General features: G+C 42.6%; 1 protein-coding gene across 3 annotated transcripts in view; it reads right to left on the reverse strand.

Annotated features, from left to right (window-relative positions):
- Positions 1 to 3,335: 3,335 nt before the first annotated feature.
- Positions 3,336 to 21,430, reverse strand: part of arhgap39 (Rho GTPase activating protein 39) — a 608,625-nt gene continuing 590,530 nt past the window's right edge. For all 3 annotated transcript variants that reach the window (XM_043690879.2, XM_087987640.1, XM_087987641.1), the window contains 2 exons: positions 16,363 to 16,532; positions 3,336 to 13,904 (listed from right to left, as the gene is read on the reverse strand). In XM_043690879.2, the coding sequence (XP_043546814.1) occupies positions 13,710 to 13,904; positions 16,363 to 16,532 (365 nt within the window). In that variant the 3' untranslated portion in view covers positions 3,336 to 13,709. The remainder of the gene's footprint in view (positions 13,905 to 16,362; positions 16,533 to 21,430) is intronic.

Genomic DNA, 21,430 nt, shown 5'->3' on the forward strand with positions numbered 1-21,430 from the left:
ACTTCCCAGAGCAGCTTGGGATAAATCTGGTCTGGCCCTGGGGACTTATCAATTTAACGTTTGCCAAAATTTCCAGTACATCAACTTCATCAATCTTGATCTGTTCAAACCTGCATCCCAGCTCCTCAAAGTTCTCATTCACAACAAGGTCTCTTTCCTTAGTCAAAACCAAAGCAAAAAACTCATTTAGGGCTTTTCCCAATCTGCTTAGACTCCACGCACAAGTTCCCACATGCAATTCCTGATCGGCCCTACTTTCTCCCTGATCATTCTCTTATTCCTCACGAATGAGTAAAACGCCTTTGGGTTCTCCCTAATCCTTCCTGCCAAGCCTTTTTCGTGCCCCCTCCTGGCTCTCCTTAGTCCATTTCCAAGCTCCTTTCTAGTAAGCCTGTAATCCTCTAAAGCTGTGCTAGACCCTTGCTTCCTCCACCTAACGTAAGCTGCCTTCTTCCTTTTGACGAGAAACTCCTTTGTTCTTGTCATCCAAGGTTCCTTAATCTTACCCCTTCTTATCTGTCTCAGTGGAACAAATTTGTGCATCACTCGCAACAACCGCTCCTTAAATAGTCTCCACATGTCTGCTGCGCCCTTTCTGTGGAACAATTGCTCCCAGTCTGTATTTTCTAACTCTCGTCCGATAGCGTCATAATTTCCTTTTCCCCAATTAAATATTTCCCTTGGTAACTGCTCCTTCCCCTCTCCAAGGCTATGGTAAATATGAGGCAGTTGCAATCACTGTCACCAAAGTGTTCACCCACCGTGAGATCTGACACCTGTCCTGGCTCATTGTCGAGCACGAAATCCAAAATGGCCTCCCCCCTCGTCGGTCTGTCTACATACTGAGTAAGGAAACCCTCCTGAACACATTTAACAAAAATGGCTCCATTCAAACCATCTGCACTAAGGAAGTTCCAGTCAATATTGGGGAAAGTTGAAGTCATCCATAACAACAACTCTGCAACATCTAAGTTTATTCAAAATCTGCCAGCCTATCAGTTCTTCAATCTCCCTACCGCTATTAGGGGGTCTGTTCCCTTGCTGTTCCAGCTTCGATCCATACTGACTCAGTAGACAAACCTTCCTCAACAACCTTCGTTTCTGTAGCTGTGATGCACTCTCTGATTAGCAATGCTACACCCCCTCCTCTTTTTTCACCCTCCCTGTTCTTTTCAAATGTTCCAAACTCTGGAACATCTAGCAACCATTCCTGCCCCTGTGAATCCCACGTCTACATTATGGCCACAACATCATAGCCCCAAGTACTGATCCATGCTTTAAGTTCGTCATTCTTATTTCTGACACTCCTTGCGTTAAAGCACACACACTTTAACCGATCCCTTTGTTTAATCACGTGAGAAACCTTCCCAATAGATTCACTACATTCTGTCACTGCCCCATCTACAACTACCCCCCTCTCAGATGTGTAGCTCTGATTCCCACCCCCCTGTTAAACTAATTTAAACCCTCCCGAATCACATGAGCAAATCTCCCACCCAGGACATTTGTGCCCCTCCAGTTCAGGTGTAACCCGTCCTTCATGTACAGGTCCCACCTTCCCCAGAAAGTATCCCAATGGTCTAGGTATCTGAAGCCCTCCCTTCTGCACTATCCCTGTAGCCATGTGTTAAGCTGCACTCGCTTCCTGTTTCTCATCTGTCTTGTGGCACCGGTAGCAAACCTGAGATCACTACTCTACTCGCCCTGCTCTTCAGCGTCCATTTGTCAAGAGATACGAGGGAGAAGCAGAGGACTGCTGGGAAGGTGAGTATAATGGTTTAAAAAGATTACCTTAGGTGTCAGGGCCTCAATTTGTCAAGAGGTGTGAAGAAGGAGCAGAGGAGTGCTGGGAAGGTGAGTAACAAACAAAATTTTTGAACAGAACGGCGAGGAAAGAGGGCAGAGAGAAACGAGGGCTGCTAGGAAATTTTTAAGCGGGTGAGACCTAGGAACCATAGGGCCTCCCTCCCACCCACCACCTCTAACCTTACAAAGAGTCTGTAAACTCACTAAGTTTTCAGGTTTTCTCATTTTTCTCCCCTTCTCTTCCTTGTTTAGTCCTGTGTGGGCTTTCAGATTAGCGGGGTATGGCTGATGGGGCAGTTGCATGTTCCTCCTGCAGAATGTGGCAGGTGAGAGACACGACACATGTCTCTGCCGACCACATCTGCAGGAAGTGCACCCAACTCCAGCTCCTCGAAAACAGAGTTAGGGAACTGGAGCTGGATGAACTGCGGATCACCCGGGAGGCTGAGGGGGACATGGAGAGGATGTACAGGGAGGTAGTCACTCCTCAGACCCAGGATAAGGACAGCTGGGTTACAGTCAGGGGGAGGAAAGGGAACCAACAGGCAGAGCAGGGATCCCCTGTGGCCATTCCCTCAGCAATAAGTATCCCATTTTGGATACTGCTAGTGGGGACGGCCTACAAGGGGGGAGCCATAGTCTCTGGCACTGAGCCTGACACTGGCTCAGAAGGGAAGGGGGGGGAAATAGAAAAGCGCTAGTGGTAGGGGACTCAATCGTTAGACGGATTGACAGGAGATTTTGTGGTCAGGATAGGGACCCCCAGAATTCACCATTTCTGTTTTGTGATGTTTAAATGACTAAAATATAACTTACTGCAACCTCCACCAAATTTACTGATCTGTCTCTCTCCATTTCAAATGCATTGGCTTTAAGCTGGAAGCTTGTTGTGATGGAGAGCTTCTTATGGAGCAGTGACAGAGTTGAGCTGAGGGGCCTTCATCTCCCTCCAGCTGGGTCAAAATCCTGGCCTTCCCTCCCTAGGGCATTGTGGGACATGTCACAGCATATGGACTGCAGTGGTTCAAGAAGGCAGCTCACCACCAACTTGTCAAGGGCAGCTAGTGACAGGAAATAAATGCTGGCCCAGGCAGTGATATGGGTCTCATGTAATAAGTTGTATTCATATAGAGCTGTTGACAAATTAAAAACCTCCCATGTGCAGCACAGGAATGTTGTAAATCAGTGAGGTGGGTTTGGAAATGACTTAAAGGAGGAAAGTGGAGTGGAGAAATGGAAGGGTTTGGCAAAACAATTCAGAGCTTGGGGCTCTGGCACCAAGTGACTGAGGTGAAGTTGGGATTGGGGTCTAGATTAGAGTGGTGCTGGAAAAGCACAGCAGGTCAGGCAGCATCTGAGGAGCAGGAAAATCAACGTTTTGGGCAAAAGCCCTTCATGGGATTGCTCGAGAGGGCAGCATTAGAGGCATTGATAGTTCTGAGGTTAGTGGGATTGGAAGAGATTACAGCGATAGGGAGGCCATTGTAGGGACTCAGAAATAAAACTGACCAAAAATACAAATAAGGAAGCAGAGTTTTCCATTTTTTTTATTCATTATTCACACAACATGGAGTCTCTACATTTCCATGCGTTATAATTACAGAGTTAGGCTGACATTGCACACTCTTAATCTCTGCACTCCTTTCTAGCCTGGACACTTGGATAGGCTGCAAAGGTGGAAGGTCAAATATTGTGTACAAACATCCATCTCTGTCAACTCAAAAGGGAACTGATGTTACTTGTATTATAAACCTCTGGGCTTATTCGTCCCACCTCCCTTTGTATGAGAACAGTGTCTCAAAATTGCCAGCTGATTACTCACTGGCTCAATAAATAATAAATCTCAGGTTTTCAAGGTCAACATATAAAAACTGGAGAAACTTTACAGCAAAAAAACAACAAAAAAATTACAAAGATACATGAATAATCTTGAGTTTTGTCTTAAAAAATCCCTCACATGCATGTTATTGTTTTGTGTTACATGTGGAATAGGGCAGGGGTCTTCTCCCTCCCACCCTCCTCATGGAATTATTTGTTGTGTTTGGTTAACACTGAAAATCAAAAGGAGCCATTGATGTAGCTTAAACATAGCTGTGTCATGGCACCGAGAAAGCTATTGTTCTATGGTTACTGTTCTGATGGCCTTTTTGTTTTTCAGCGCACAGCGGATATAAAATAAATTATTCAAAGAATATCACTGTTTGCACACTGCAAAATTAAGTACCAGGTGGCTGACAGTATGTCAGGGAACAGTAGTTCAAACTCCAGTGATCTGGGATGGGACAACTCATGTGGGTGAAATGTGAGCTGCATACAATGATTAACTGCAGCCCTGTACCACCCCAACCACTGTAAACACACACAAACATTCATACTTAGATCATAAAATTATTCAGATTCTAAAGGTAACATTTCTTGAACTTGCATCACTGTTAAGGACGTCATGGCAGCACAGTTGAAAAGAGTAATGAGAGTTAGGTGACATCACCCTGGTTGGTACTGTAGCAATGTCTCTGGTACAATGACCTTTTGTACATAGCATTTAATATTTTTAAAAAGTTTTGTGTCTGTACACATTTGTGGTAAACCTTTCCCTTGTAACATCCTATGGCCACATTTATATTGGGAATTGCTGATGTAAAAACATGCCTTGCTGTAGATGTTTTCACTGCAGGATGTAATTACTACATGACAAATTCACATTGGCTGTTTCCATTGCAAACGTAGCCATAGAAATTTGTAATGAAAGTAGAATTTGGGCAAAAAAATGGCATTGATTTGGGGACAAAATTGTGTCTTTGCAATTGGCCCAATTATCGCTCTCTCAATTCCATTCCACCTGAACACTCATGTGATCTCGACTTCTCGTGATATGCCACAAATCAATTAGTGTTCCATATAGAATAGTTTGGGAGGCAGAAGCAAATGGTGGTTACGATATGTGGATTTGGACAATATCACATGTCACAAAGCTGAATTTTGTAAGACTCAGGTACATTTATTTATTTATCTTTGATTCTAATTACAGCCTTTTACTCACACACTGTTAGATTAGGTTGTCACAGAACTACAGGACTGATGGACAAGGAAAGAACAAAACCACACGAAGGCCCATCACTAGCTATTGTGCCATCATTGCAATGAAATAGTGACATTATCGGGCAATTCACAAGTGGTTGCAAAAAGTGAATAAAAGGCAGGCGCTTGTTGGATTATCAAACAAGACAATCCTCTGCAGTTAGGCATCCAATTTCCACATGTCTTAATTGCAAAACCAGGTTAAGGAAGGATAACTGTCAATATCCCAAAGCTTCCCACCAACAAGAGTGGGAGCTTCTTCAACGCAGTTGTTCAAGAGTAAAAGTTCAGCAACACAACCAGCTCAAGGGCAAGAATGAATAGAATTCACCAAGAATGGATAGAAATTATGGGAAGAATTCTTACAGAAGACAAGATAAATCAGAAACAGTGACTAGCTGACAGCTTAGGATGGAGGAAAGTAAGGAGTTTGGTGGTCTCAAGTGAAAATAAAAGACAGTATAATGATTAATAAGGAGCTTTGCATTGGTGGCTTGGCCAATACAAGACAACTGTATACTTCAATATCTAGTCAGAAGATGCATAGTTTAGTATGAAAAGAAGCATTATATTAGAAATTATTTCATTACAAAGTGGAATTGTGGGCTCTTGAGGATAATTTTCTTGTTTTTTGCAATTAAAGATGAATTTTTCTAAGCAGTGTTTCAAGTCAGTTATAGCTCACGTTTTCCCTTATTGCCAAGGGTGACTCCAATTGTTAGATTTGCTGTGTAAGTAGATGGTGAACTTTAATGGACATGGAAGGATGGGACTCACTGCTCAACTTGTCAATCCATAGACATTCTACCTCTCCTGCCTTGCACTAGCCCAACTGCAGCATTTTCTGCACACTCTGCAACTCTTCCCCCTCATCAGCGAGTTCCTGTCTACAGCAAAAATACATTGTGTGTAAGGTTAAGACTAAACTTCCTGGTTCTTAAAATGAAGAAATCAGGGAGAGATGGTAGATTGGTGCAAATATTAATGGACCAGAAAGCCAGGCTAATGCTGTGGGGACATTTAGGATCCATAAGGGGCTGGATAGGGTCAATGCTGAGAGGATGTTTCCCTTCATGGGAGGGAGAGTCAAGGACAGAGGGAATAACTTCAGAATTAAGGGGTGCCAGTTTAAGATTGAGGTGAGGAGGAATTTCTTCTTTCAGAGGGAGAACTCGTTAACATGAGATCTGTGGGGATAGAGTCCTATTTCGGGCTAGGATAGATTCTTGATCCATGGGGGAATCAAGGGTTACAAGAAGAGAGTAGGAAAGGTGATGTGAGGAATGTCAGATCAGCTATGATCTCATTGAATGATGGGGCAGACTTGAGGGGCCAAATGACCTCCACCTGTTCCTATTCCTTATTGTCTTACAGACCTGGGCTCAAATCCCAACATGGCAGATAGTGGAATTTGAATTCAGTTAATAAATCAGGTATTGCAAGCTAATTTCAGTGACGGTGACCTGACAACTATTGATTGCTGTCAAAACCCATCCAGTTCACTAACGTCATTTAGGGAAGGAAATCTGCCATCTTTATTTGGGGTTGGCCTACATGAGACTCCAAATCTATAGCAATGTGATTGGCTTTTAACTGACCTTGAATATGTTCCTTCTCGGTGATGCATGTGCACAGTGCTCCATTGTTCTTGCCTCTGTAAATTGCTGCCTTGCAGGAGCTTTGGAGAATCACTCAGCTGGTAAGGAAACCATAGGGAATGCTGCCTAGCAAGCCACTCGGTTCAAAGGCAATTAGAGCAACAAATGCTGATCTTAAAAGTGACTCCCACATCTCCCAAGAAAACAAAGAATGGAAATTCTCAAGCAATTTCAGTTCTGGTGTGCTTTAGGAACAAAGTGGTCACTTTCATGCAGCATTATTTGGTTTACTGACGTGGGATAGTTTCTTAACAATTACACATTTCCAGAAACAAAACAAAACTAAAACGTCAAACAGTCTAGCACTCATATCTGTAAAGTTTCTAAGCATGTAATAGTCTGATGTGTTTCAGACAAGAGGATTTTGAACTGAATTGTTAATATTCAATTCTCAGCAATTGATTCACTTCAGTCTCTGGGTTTCTGTCTCAGTTGCTTCTGCACTTATACATTCTTGATAAATTTATAAAACTATCAGATCTGAATGACATTATAGTTTAAATGATTCAACCTTCAGTTTCAGAGAGGTCATCTGGACAAGGCAAAAAACTCAGAATACTCCCAGGATGAGGAATGTACACCCTTACATTCCTTCAATCATATCAATGTGCAGATTGAACATTGGGAAACGTAAACTGTAAGTATTCTGACTGTGGCTGGAAGCTCTGTGCAACTTTTCCAAGTTAACAATTTACAGTCAAAGTCCAGATTTTCAAGAAATGATAAAAAATGTCATGGAAGGCAATTCAAGGAAACAGAAGCAATTCAGGAAAGATCATGTTAATATTGGAGAAAGGACATGAATATGGCTTTGAATTCCAACAAGTGTCCGGTGGTGGTAGAATGATGAAGGAATGGAATTTGGGTTCAGGGGAAAAGGCTCTAGATTTACAAAAAATCAAAAGTAGCATTGCAGGTCTTATAAATATAAAGCACTGATATTAATTTTGAGAAGAATAGAATTGAGATGTTCGTTGGTGAAAGTCTTGATTAGACTATAGTTGGAATACTGATCACAGTTCCAGTTGCCATATTACAAACAGAATACAGTGGTTTTGGAGAAGATGCAGGAAGTGTTTACAAGGATGATTTCAGAACCAAGAGATTAGAATGATCAGGGAAGATCCAACAGAGTGGGGTTGTTTTGTCTAGAAAAGGGAAAGGTGGAAGATTACCAAATAGAAGTTATTAAAATAATAAAGCGAGTTAATATAGGATTGACTGAAAGAAATGCCCAATAGATGTTGTCCAAAACCAGGGGTCATAAATAAACTCTAGTTGACAACACATTCGGTAAGGGATCCAGGAGAAACCTCTACCCAGAGAACATTTAGATGGTGGAATCTGCTACCTCGAGGAGTAGATTAGATTAGATTAGATTACAGTGTGGAAACAGGCCCTTCGGCCCACCAAGTCCACACCGACTCACCGAAGCGAAACCCACCCATACCCCTACATTTACCCCTTACCTAACACTACGGGCAATTTAGTATGGCCAATTCACCTGACCTGCACATCTTTGACTGTGGGAGGAAACCGGAGCACCCGGAGGAAACCCACGCAGACACGGGGAGAACGTGCAAACTCCACACAGTCAGTCGCCTGAGGCGGGAATTGAACCCGGGTCTCTGGCGCTGTGAGGCAGCAGTGCTAACCACTGTGCCACCATGCCGCCCACAAATAGTTGAGGCCAATACCACAGATGGATTAAAGAGAAAGTTAGATAAATCCTTCGAGGGAGAAAAAGGAGCTGATAATATGGTTATATGAATTTGAGTAGAGCATAAACCAGGTGGACTAAATAACCTGCTTCTATGCTGCAATTCTTGACAAAAATGTGTGCACCCAGCAATTTATTCACACGTATTTCCGTTGTCTGCATTTTACACTTGATATACAATGAATCCTGTCATTGTTACTTCAAATAAATGCAATATTTTAAATAATTACTGACCGATTCATTTCCATTCTAATTCTGTTTTACGTCCCTTACCAAGATAGAAAGTGACCAACCTCATGTGTGTTATGGTTTCATATTTATTTTCAATCCTACTCTTTATAAAATGTGTCAGAGTAACATGCATGAAGACAGTGACATTCGTTTGGCTAACGGCATTGTTATAGGAAATCAGACTCTGTGTTGCTGAGCAACATTATTTCAAACACTGAATCATGCATCGATGATTTAAAATTATATTTGTGGACTATTTACAGAGGTGAGAACTAATCCAGACCCTTTAATATGGTTCACTTGCATGAAGACATCAACAACACTTCAAAAGCAAAGATTGGGACTTTGGTTAAATCTTGGATGTGTAAGAAATTGGCTGAAGGTGACAGTAAAATGTTTTTTTGCTTTAGCAGGGGTTACTAGGGAAGACGTCCTTGTGGTGGTAATGTTGCTGGACTCGTACTCCAGAGGGCCAGGCTAATGTTTTGGGGACATGGGTTTAAATTACACCAAGGCAGCTAGATGGATTTGAATTCACTTAATAAAATCTATAATACTAATACACAGCTAGTTTCGGGAATGAGGCCATGAAACTACCATCAATTGCCGTTTAATAAAGAAATTAATTTAGTTAATTATGTCTATTAGGGAAGGAAATCTGCCATCCTCATCTTGTATGACTGACATGTGACTCCACACTCAAAGCAATATGTTTGATTTGTAACTGGGCAATAAAGGATGAGTAACAAATGCTGGCTTAGCTAGTAGAATATTGAGAAGGGCTATCTCCCAGGGCCCAGCAATCTGTGTAACTTCCTCTGATTGAGGAAGCCAATGCAAATTAGTGACTGAGGACCCTGTTTCATTCTGCTGTGAGGACCTTTCTTGTGTTCAGTGTTCCCAGTGTAGGAAATATGCAGGAATCCTGGCTGTTACGCTCCTGAAGGCACCTCCAGCACTCTCGGCTGAGACAAGGTTTTCATTGTACGTTCACATCAGGCACACATTAACAGAGGTTTGTAAGGACATGAGAGCAATTACAGGAAAATAATCTTATTCAAAGGTCCAGACTGTCACCTGGAAGAGGAAAGCTTTAGCCAATTATGGTCTCAATCCTACAGTGAGGTTTACACTGTAATTACTGTTAGGCATATTTTAGACAAGAGCCACCCGCACAGTGCGACCTCCCACATTTAATTTAACAAGGAATCTCCTGAGACACAATGGGAATTAGTGAGGATTTATTGAGACCTGACTATTTCTGTTACACGTGTTACACTGATACCCTGGGCATGGGAGTCAATGCCAATAAATACCCAAATGATGAAAATAAAGATGAAGTCAGCATCTGAAATTCACATGAAAGTGATGTCTCAGCCAAACCTTTTTGCTGAGACTTGTAACTTTTTTGATGAATACAAGGAGTGAGCATAATGGATTTCCATTTCACTGCCACACTCCAGGCTTGTAATAATTGTGTCTAATCTCTTATTAATGGTTGTGAATAACTTTTTGCTGTTAGCCTTGCAGCCAGTGTTACATCCAGTTGGATGTTGTGATATTGTGAAAAATGGGACTGTGAATTCATCAGAGGAGAAGCTGAAAGTGTGGAATAAGTGAATCAAACCAACACATGGATTACAACAGAATCTTTCTTCAATATGTTACACTGATGCTGCCAGAGGCTGGACAGAAAATGTCTATTCAGTGAATAGTAGGCTCTTCTACTTTAAGTGTTGGACTAAGAACGGCTTACAGTGCCTAGAGAAAGAAGAGGGAAGGATTTAATACCCTTTGCAGGGGTGCAAGAGCTTATGGGGGTGGGGAAGGGGGATGGGGGGTTCAGATGGGGCTGTACAGAGGAGAGAGAGAGAGAGAGAGAGAGTAAGTCTAAATAATATCATGTCCCAGACCGAGCAGTGAGGACAACAGATAGGGTTTCTGAAGGCTCTTCCATCAAAGCTTCAGTGTGTTTGGAAATGGCAAATTTGACTGCTGCCACTCATTTCCAAATGTGAACAGTCTGATTGCTGTGGGCTAGGACCAGGAGAGAAACCAAGCTCTCTGCATATTAAACACTGGAAAACTGGCATCGACATTACTGCAGATCCCAGATTTGTATCTGTGACAAGCAAGTCAGCAGTTCTAGCACAAACTTTACAGGGGCACTTATTCACTGTGGCACATTCGACAATGGCAGAACATTCGGAAATAATGATTCATAACGGAAGGTACAGGACAAACTACAGTATTGTATCATTGTGCTTATGTGACTGGTAGCATTTCCTGAAGCTGCCAATTAAACTATTGTTTTTTTGCTTTCTTTTAATCAAAATTGCTGGCATAAACACTTTGTAGTAAGATTCTATGACAAATAATATGTGATATAATCCTATATGATATAATCACCTGTATCAGACCGTCACAAAGCCACATTACATGATGTGATGGAAGAGGAGAGCTGTTGACAGGGACAGACAGGCCACCAGGAATAATTCATTGTGACAGCTGGAGTAGGCTGGAAGCTAACTTTCACCATTAAACATACATTGAACATACTTCAACATAGCAATATCTGATATAACATACAACTTTCTGATACGAGTGTCATGGACAGTCACAAAACTCAAAGGCACCAGAACCAGAGTGGTTAAAAAAAGAAAGCCTTCTCATTTGAATTCACATCAGAGCTTAGTTGGGAAGAGTCACCCTGCTGTTTACAGCTCTGAAATCAGGATAAGGAGGTGCTGAAACAGACACCAGGAAGTGAAATGCGAAAAGGTAAGTTTGAAAGGACAAAGACAATTAGGCAAAGCTCATGGTGTCACGATTAGAGGGGCCCAGCTGAGAGACAAATGGATCGAGCTGGGTGGTTACACAGCCCTTTCCTCATTGGGATCTTGCCCCTCTAGTCTTACAACAAACATTCACTCAGGAGAATAGATGCATTCGGAATCTAAATACACCAGACCGTTATAAATCGAGAGTGAGTAGGATTTATTTAGACAGTAAAAAGGTGGTGGCAGTTACCCAACTTTAGCAGGTATAATTAGTGTGCCCAGTAATGGTGCGCCTGCTGCATAAGGCTTTTTAAAGTAAGGTCCGGATGTTTCTGCATCATCGTCACTCACTGGAAGTTGGTTGCTAAGGCAGCAACAAGGCTCTTGTGGAGAGACCAGTTATCAAGCCTGGACTGTGCTCTGAAAGCAAGACTGAACAGAATAAATCAACACAAATGAAATGTCACTGGCTTTTGCAATGAATCAAATATCTGCCCAGCTGATTCAGTTCAATATTAGATCCAAAGAAAATGGAAGCCAATTTTAGTCCCCTATTACCACACTGAAAAACAGGAGCTTTCCCAGCCCCAATCTGGAAACTATTTATCCTTACAGCAAAGCTAACATCCATCTTTACCAGGGGTGAGACATGAGGAGGAGGGGGAGATGGGAAGTGGAGAATTGGGATAGGAAAGCACAGAAGAGAGGGTAAAGAGTGGCTGGGAAATGGGGAGAAAGAGTGGGAATGAGGGAGAAGTGGAAGAGTGTGGGGGGGAGCAGAGGGGGCATGGGGAAGGGGGGGCAGAGGTAGGGAAGCAGGGGTGGGGTGAGGAGGGAAGGATGTTGGGTAGGAGGCTGGCAATAAAGGGCATAAGGGGGCAAGAAAAATATTTCAAAAAAATGAAAATCTGGGTTGATAACGGAAGGTAGCAGCTTGAAAGTAAAGATTTTTTAAAAAGGTAGTTATGTCATCTCAACTTGGGTTTTAAAAACCTGCAGCTTGTTTGAAGAAGGGAACACTGAGGAACTGGGCTAAATATGGAAATGAGAGAGGGTGTGACTGACCAGTGGTGACTTCAACTCTACAGACAGTGAGATTACGTATCAACCAGAGAACAAGCAGATATGGATGCTGAGCATTGGACATTACTCTGTAATAGGTGGGCTATTCTCCAATAACAGGAATAATTTCTTCCCTTTCTCTCACATACACACCTTATTAAGTTTCAGTTGTCGAGCAGTCATCCATTTGACGGAGGACCTAGGAACTTTGTTTAGCCTCTGTGAAAGCTCTGAAATTGCCCTTTGTCCATCCAAGTCTATTTGTGCTTTACCAAGCATCACAGCCAATCTACCTGTTCTCTATCCTCATTCTCAGCCACAGGACCCAACTCAGCATGTTGGCTACTTGAGGGTTCGTTCCAAATTAGACAGTGATCCAGAATGGTTCTGGCAAGTTCTTGAGTTTATACGTAGTTCACATTTCAAATCCTTTCAGAGAAGTTGTGATTATTATTCGATGCAGTGAGAAAACCGAAGTTCAACGTTATCAATTAAAAATAGAGTTCATTACAGACTACTAGGTTGCGGCAAGCAAACAGGTTAGACATCCACCTTCACCGTGTCAGACTCTGGGACTTCCCACCAGCAGTGACTCTCATCTTTGTATGTAAAAACTCGCAATCTTGATGAAAAGGATTAACTATGTAAATCCTGAACTGGGCAATTGGATTAAAACACTTACACTGATGAGAGTTAGCACCAAGTGGGGCAATTCTACACTGACCAACACACCCGAGAAAGAATTGAACTGAATTTAAAAAAACATGGATCATTTAGTGAGAGAAAAGAATGCAGCAGAAACATCATTTTTGAAAAAAGGAAGGAAACTGCAGATAGAGTGAATTCCTTTCACGCAAAAGTTAAATGATGTAAGGTTTGGAATACACTTGGTTAAAATTCACAGCAAAGTACTGTCAAGATGGCAAGAAGTGCCAGAAGAAATGAACAGTATGAGGGCATCGCGCCCACATAAAGGATGTCGTGTTTTTTTTAGCCCTGTATAATTAAATGCTATAAAAATAAAGTTACTTTATAAAGAGGTTTAAAAACCCAAGTACGCATGCTAAACGAAAAAATAAACTATTAGTAAACTGTGCCATTGGTGGGGATGGACCTGGATGGGAGCATCATACACAGCAGACCAAAAAAAAGCAGCATCAAAATTTACATATAATACTTTTTTCTTTTTTTTTCCCCCTTCTTATTTTTTTATAATGTAGACAACATCGACCAGTAAGGGACTGGCAAAAAAATCTTAAATTGTATAAACAAATGCAGACACAAACCCATTACTTTTTTTTTATACAAGGCTTATCTTTGCACTTTCTGTTTGTTTCTGTTCCTTGTTTTTCTATTTTTCTTTAACGCTCCTTGCTATAGCACATCTTGCATGAAGCTGGTGTCCAGGTGTTGGATTAGCACTCGGATGAAGGACATCTCTTTGCGGGTGTTCTCGAATATGATGCGGGGATTGTCTGATTGACAGCGGAGACAGTTGGGGGCCATGACCATGGCGAGGTTGTTGACATCCATCTTGGTCACAGAGACATTGGCCGGTTGGACAAAAATCTAATTGAAGGGAGCAAAGAAAAAGAACAGTGATAACATTTCTGTTTAACTCACTCAGCTTTGAATACAGGGGACAGGAAGTAGAATTTAGAATTCACATTTGGATTCCTTCCCTGCTTCTTCTGATCTAAATGCAATGAATTGGTGGAAACAGCAGTAACAGGACAGTCAGTCAACCAATAGTTCAGGGAAGTACTGATGGAGTGTACCTCTGTTGAAGGTGCCATTTCTGAGAAATTGGTTCAATTTATAGAAGCCACACTGACTCTCCAAACAGCAATCCACCAAGGCCCAGGCCCCCAGTCTAACCCTGTAAACCCTGCATTTCCCTTGTCTAATCCACCTAACCGGCACATTCCTGGACACCACGGACAATTTAGCATGGCCAATCCCTCTAACCTGCACATCTTTGGACTGTGGGAGGAAACTAGAGCACCTGGTGGAAACACACGCAGACATGGGGAGAATGTGCAAACTCCACAGTCACCTGACGCTGGAATCAAACCCAGGTCCCTGGCAATGTGAGGCAGCAATGCTAACCACTGAGACACCGTGAGAAAGTTTAAGTATAAGACTGGGTAAAAACAATGACTGCAGATGTTGGAAACCAGATTCTGGATTAGAGTGGTGCTGGAAAAGCACAGCAGTTCAGATAGCATCCAAGGAGCAGGAAAATCGACATTTCGGGCAAATGAAGGGTTTTTGCCCAAAACGTCTATAGTATAAGACTGGGCCATTCAATAAAATCACAGTTGATCTGTGTCTCAACTCCATTTCCTTGCCCTTGCTTCGGGTATATCATAATGTCCTTATTCAACAAAAATCTCTTCATTCTCAGACGGTGCCCTCTGGTCCTGGACTCTCCCATGAGGGGAAACATCCTCTCAGCCTTTATCCAGTCAAACCCCTTAAGAATCATATATGTTTCAATGCGATTACCCCTCACTCTTCTAAACTGAAGTGAACATAGAACATAGAAAATACAGCGCAGTACAGGCCCTTCGGCCCTCGATGTTGTGCCGATCCAAGCCCACCTAACCTACACTAGCCCACTATCCTCCATATGCCTATCCAATGCCCGCTTAAATGCCCATAAAGAGGGAGAGTCCACCACTGCTACTGGCAGGGCATTCCATGAACTCAAGACTCGCTGAGTAAAGAACCTACCCCTAACATCTGTCCTATACCTACCACCCCTTAATTTAAAGCTATGCCCCCTCGTAATAGCTGACTCCATATGTGGAAAAAGGTTCTCACGGTCAACCCTATCTAAACCCCTAAGTGAGTAGAGTCGTAATCTATTTAGCCTTTGCTAATAAGATAATAATGCCCCCTCGTAATAGCTGACTCCATATGTGGAAAAAGGTTCTCACGGTCAACCCTATCTAAACCCCTAAGTGAGTAGAGTCGTAATCTATTTAGCCTTTGCTAATAAGATAATACCACCCCCCCCCCCACCCCATGCCAGGGAATCATACATCACACACACCCTTCTAGCTGCAGTACCATTCCAGTGAATCTGTGGTGCATCTTCCAAGGAGCCTTTTTGAGGTGCGTTTCCCAGAACTGAACACTATATCCAAATGGGGCCTGAATAGTGCTTTATACAACTGTGGATAATGTACACTTTCTGTGCTCTGAAACACCTCCCGCAGAGGAGAAAACAAAACTCAATGGAAAATAAAGAGCACTGAGAAAAAAAAAAGCCCTGGTCAAACTGAAGTCATACAGATCATTTAATAGATGCATTAAGTGATGTGTTGCCTTAGACTCAGGATCAGGGTGCCATAAGAAATAAATGCGGTTTTTACTAAAGATAATAATCCATTTGTGTAATTCTATACTTCATAAGGAAACCAAGAAATCAAATGTGATACTGAACTGTACAGGACCAAAGAAAAAAACCCAAATTACATTTCTAAATTCACAGCAATATTTAATTGACAAATAAAGCCCCTTGCAGTGGTTAAATTTGTAGAAATGTGATTGACCTACATGGCTGACACGATTATAACGCTCTACCATATAATAAGAGTGCTGCTTCTGTGTAGTTGCCCATTATAATTGAGATGTTACTTATTTACCTATTACATACTTAGGGCACTGTATAACTTACAGCAGAGAGACAGGCCACTTGGTCCAACGTATCAATATTGCTGCTTACATGCAACATGTGCCTTCCCCCATACATCATACTCTTCTACACCACCCTCCCCTCATACATTTACCAGGTTTGCCCTTATAATGCATCAACTTAGGTCTGTTCTTGCCTTTAATGCACCGTCAAGAGGTACAAATAAGTGACTAGTATTTGTCCACAATAAACAGAACATGCCTTATTCGGCATCTCTGCACTTGACCTTAGTATGAATGGATGATAGTTATGGTGTTTTGATCACCATGCTGAGTGGGTGTGTAAAATGTGGATACCCTGGGAATAGGTTGTAACTGTGTGTACCTGTAGGAAGTGGATGAGGTAGCCAAGGACCAGCCGGTTGAGCTTGGGTAGGGAGTGAACAACTGCAATCGCTGCCTCCGGGTTTTCGTAATGGTTGATGGACTGTTCATAAAACTCATGAGGGATGAGTGGGTCCTCGAGTTCCCGGTACCATAGCTTCAACAACGAGGCTATCAGAAGTGCAAAAAGAGAGGAGAGAAAGAGTCATTCAATCTTATTAGAGATGTACATTTGTTAAATCCAAACTCTAGTCTCCATGCCTGGCCTGTTCCCACCTATTAAAATCTTTGTTTTAAAAAGAGTGACATAGGATTCAAAATGTTAACTCTGTTTCTCTCTCCACAAATGCTACCAGATCTGCTGGGTTTCTCCAGGACTTAGTTTTTCTTAAAATCCTAAATTAAACTCAAATTTTATACTTTTCAAAATATCTCAAGGTAACTGAATATCAGGTTCTAATCAGAGAATTTGAGCTTTGAAGAAAAAAAGACACGAGTTACGTTTAAAATAATTCCGCAGATGCTGGTATCCCGTCATCAAGTCCCCCTCTATTTACAAGTGGACAGTCCTTGACACTGGTCCAGCTCTCTCAATGCCAGAGTGAACAGGATATCTGACACACTTTATTTATTTTTTCTTTTTTCCTTTCACAAGTATCAATTTGATGACCATGGTAGCTAAGGAACAGGTAATGAAGGCAACGGTTTTGATATTCCCATGATTAAGCTTGAAGTTCAATAAGGCACAATAGAAAAGTTGAGAGAGGATACATATGATAAAGTGGAGTGCCGTCAGCATACACGTGGAAACGTAATCCAAGGAGCAGCTTATAAGGGAGAAACTAATTGAAATAGTCCCACAGAGGCCAGTATCCCTTAATCGTGTTACTTCCATGTTCATAGTACCTGCCACTGATCCAGCTTCCTCAGAGCCAGCTCTCAGAGTGAACAGGATATCTGACACCCTGTTTATATCTGTCAACTGGGGCTCCCTGATTGAACCAGATTAACAGCCCCAATCAGGGAACTCATATTCTGTGAGGTCCACCTGGCTGACCTCACTATAATGTCTACATGGATAAAAATGGCCCAATGATTATAACGTTGGTTTGCTCCCAAGATAGTCTTCCTTCTATCATCGCATAATGCATTTTCACAGTTAAAAGCCTACAATCCCTGGCAACTGGATCCAAAATTCTGATAGAAAGTCATCATAAAACCTTAACTCTGTTCTCTCAAAGACCCTACCTGACCTGCTGAGCATTTTCCACGTGTTTTCAGTCTTTGCTTCAGCCTGCAAGTTCATCTTCAAGCCTCACGCCATCCTAATCCAGAACAATATCGCTATTTCTTCACTATCACAGGGTCAAAATCCTGCAACTCCCTGCCTAACAGCACTGTGGTGCCCCTACACCGCAAGGACTGCAGCGGTTAAAGCAAGCTTCTCACCACCACTTCAAGGGCAATTGGGGATGGACAAATGGCACTGACATTCCATGAAGGGGAAAGAAAAGCTATAGCACTTTACATATTTGATATTCAGGCTGAGGAAACAAGCCTTACACTAATCACAAACTGGATAGCACAAAAGACACCACTCACTTCAAAAGATGGCTAAAATGATCTATTCTGCATACTTCCAATCATACTAATAACGTACATCACATATCCTTTTAAATGCTGTTAAAAGTTCTCAGATGTTTCACAGTGTGATCAGACAAATTATTGACACAGTGACAAAGCTGGAGATAATATGACTCTAACTAACTGTCCAGCTGTACAGGTTTATTCGCAAATAGAATTATTTCCAAAGAAAATGTTGTTGATGAGATATTGAATGGTCAAGCAGGAGTCTGGAGAGAGAACAGAAGGATTAATGAAAGATTAATCAAACAGGGTCTTTTCAATTCTTGGCACAGAGCCTGGGGTGAGGCATTACTCAAAGAAGTAAATGAGCTTTCTGATCAGCATAACTGAAGCAAGCAGAACAGGTTTACATCACTCCCATGTGTCAGGGAGAGATAAACCAAAGACAAATATAACCAACACTTCTGGAACATTCAAGACCCAGATTCCACTTTGTTTTAAAAACAAATTGCCTCAAAGAAGATGTCCTTTTATGGGTTTTTCAATGTGGCAAAACATCACAATGGCACTTCACAAGAGCAAACCAGACAACATTTGATAATATGCCACATGAAATATTAGGGCAGTTGGACAAACCTTTGTCATGGAGGAATTCTGTAAGGAATATGTTAAAGGAGGCAAGGGGGAGACGGACAGGTGTAGGAAGCTCAGAACCTAGACAGTTGAAGTCACCATCACCAGACAATCTGACAATGCAACCAGTCAAGTCCAGAATCACAGAACTGTCGTGGTGCCATTCAGCACATTGTGTTAGCACTTTCTCTCAGCATTTTATGATCAAACAAACTGTAATGATGTGCAACGTATATAACAAGTTAACAGGACAAGCTCTTGTGGTGAAATAACTCTGGTTAATGTTGCAATTAAAACAAACTCCTTCAAAGACGTACTGTGGCAGCAAACCTGACAATTAAAACATGAAACAAACACTCTGACCCTTAGGCTCCATTTCAGAACTATACTTGTTTTCCTAAGCAAGTGAGATTTTTAACTGGGACCTTTTCATTTACTGCACGGAAGTATTTATTCTATAAAATGCCCTATAGCATTTATGATAATGCTTCGAATGCTACCTGACCTGTTGTGCGTTTTTACCGCCACATATTTTGATTCTGATATCCAGCATCTGCAGTCCTCACTTTCTCCTATAGCATTTATCTAGACTAGGAAGAGGACAGGACTGTGAACAGGGCTTCATTCACAGGTACTGAGCCACCTGCCTGGGAGGTGGTCCTAAAGTGGCCTGTTTGATGAGAAATGCACATTAAATGTCAGGGGTTAAGGGTTGGTCAGACAGTGTCCAGGCACATACTTTCCTAGTCAGCGTTTATTTCAACTTAACACATTACAAAATGCCAATCCCAGGTATTACTTATACATACTGAAGAGCCCATAAACACGCTTATTTAATGTTGTAATTGTACCAGCCTCCTCCACTTCCTCTGGCAGCTCATTCCATACACGTACCACCCTCTGCGTGAAAAAGTTGCCCCTTAGGTCCCTCTTATATCTTTCCCCTCTCACCTAAACCAAGTCCAGTCCCTATCCACTGTTCCAATCCCTTATCCATAATTAAAAAAACTTTATGATGTACTATTCTTGCTGACTGACACAATCTGGTTGCCAAATCTACAAAATGCAAAATGAAAATCTTTTTTCTTCACCCCACACCTTTAAACCTATAGCCATTGCCTCATTTAGATTCCTTGCTAAGGGCAGCTATACCATTGACTGTGATGGTGTCCTTTGGTCTTTCTTTCAAATCTCACATCATGTACTTATCTCTCGTCTAACCTTATTAATAGGGCGGTGGTGGCATTGTGGTCATGTTAGCTGGTTTTTCTATTTACTCATGGGACGTGGGCATTCTTGGCTGGGCCAATATTTATTCCCAGTTGTCCATGAGAAGATAGTGTTCAGCTGCCTTCTTGAACCATTGCAATCTATTTGGTGTGACTATTAGTTAAGAGAGTTTCTGATTTTGACCTAATGACACTGAAGGAACAGCGATATATTTATCATCTACAAGATGCACTTGTAGAAATTCACCAAGGCTCCTTAGACAGCACCTGTCAAAACCCATGACCACTTCCATCTAGAAGGACAGGAGCAGCAGATACATGGGAGCACCACCAACTGCAAGTTCCCCTCCAAGCCACTCACCAACTTGACTTGGAAACAGATCAGCATTCCTTCAGTGTCATTGGGTCAAATTCCTGGAGCTCCCTTCCTAACAGCATTATGGGTTTACCTACATCAAATAAACAATAACAGTTCATGAAGGCAGCTCACCAACACTCTCCAGGACAACCAGGGATGGGTAATAATTGTGGGTTGAAACTTTATTGCTGGAACAACACAGCAGGTCAGGCAGCATCCAGGGAACAGGAGATTCGACGTTTCGGGCACAGGCCCTTCTTCAGGAATGAGCAGAGAGTGTTCAGCAGGAGAAGATAAAAGGTAGGGAGGAGGGACTTGGAGGAGGGGCGTTGGAAATGTGATAGGTGGAAAGAGGTCAAGGTGAGGGTGATAGGTCGGAGTAGGATGGAGGCGGAGAGGTCAAGAAGAAGACTGCAGGTCAGGAAGGCGGTGCCGGGCTGGAGGGATCCACTGAGACAAGGTGGGAGGAGGGGGGATGAAGAAACTGGTGAAGTCCAAGTTCATCCCCTGCGGTTGGAGGGTTCCCAGTCGGAAGATAAGACGCTCCTCCTCCGACCGTCGGGTTGTTGTGGTTTGGCGGTGGATGAGTCCAATCCACCGCCAATCCACAACAACCCGACGGTCGGAGGAGGAGCGTCTTATCTTCCGACTGGGAACCCTCCAACCACAGGGGATGAACTTGGACTTCACCAGTTTCTTCATCCCCCCTCCCCCCACCTTGTCTCAGCCGGATCCCTCCAGCCCGGCACCGCCTTCCTGACCTGCAGTCTTCTTCTTGACCTCTCCGCCTCCATCCTACTCCGACCTATCACCCTCACCTTGACCTCTTTCCACCTATCACATTTCCAACGCCCCTCCTCCAAGTCCCTCCTCCCTACCTTTTATCTTCTCCTGCTGAACACTCTCTGCTTAGTCCTGAAGAAGGGCCTGTGCCCGAAACGTCGAATCTCCTGTTCCCTGGATGCTGCCTGACCTGCTGTGCTGTTCCAGCAATAAAGTTTCAACTTTGATCTCCAGCATCTGCAGACCTCACTTTCTCCTCCTTAATAATTGTGGGCCCAGCCGGTGACATGCCACATCTCTTGAATGAATTAAAAGGAAAAGTTTTCATGACACAACCAAAGAGGAGCCACTTGAGATCTCCCCAGTGTCCTAGTTAATATTTATTCCCCACTGAAAAATGTGTTGCTGGAATCCTGAAGAACGGCTTATGCCCGAAACGTCGATTCTCCTGCTCCTTGGATGCTGCCTGACCTGCTGCG

This window comes from Chiloscyllium plagiosum, unplaced genomic scaffold (genome assembly GCF_037043375.1).
Source record: "Chiloscyllium plagiosum isolate Xiang-an unplaced genomic scaffold, Cpla_swu_hap1 HiC_scaffold_5, whole genome shotgun sequence".
NCBI classification, from domain to species: Eukaryota; Metazoa; Chordata; class Chondrichthyes; order Orectolobiformes; family Hemiscylliidae; genus Chiloscyllium; species Chiloscyllium plagiosum.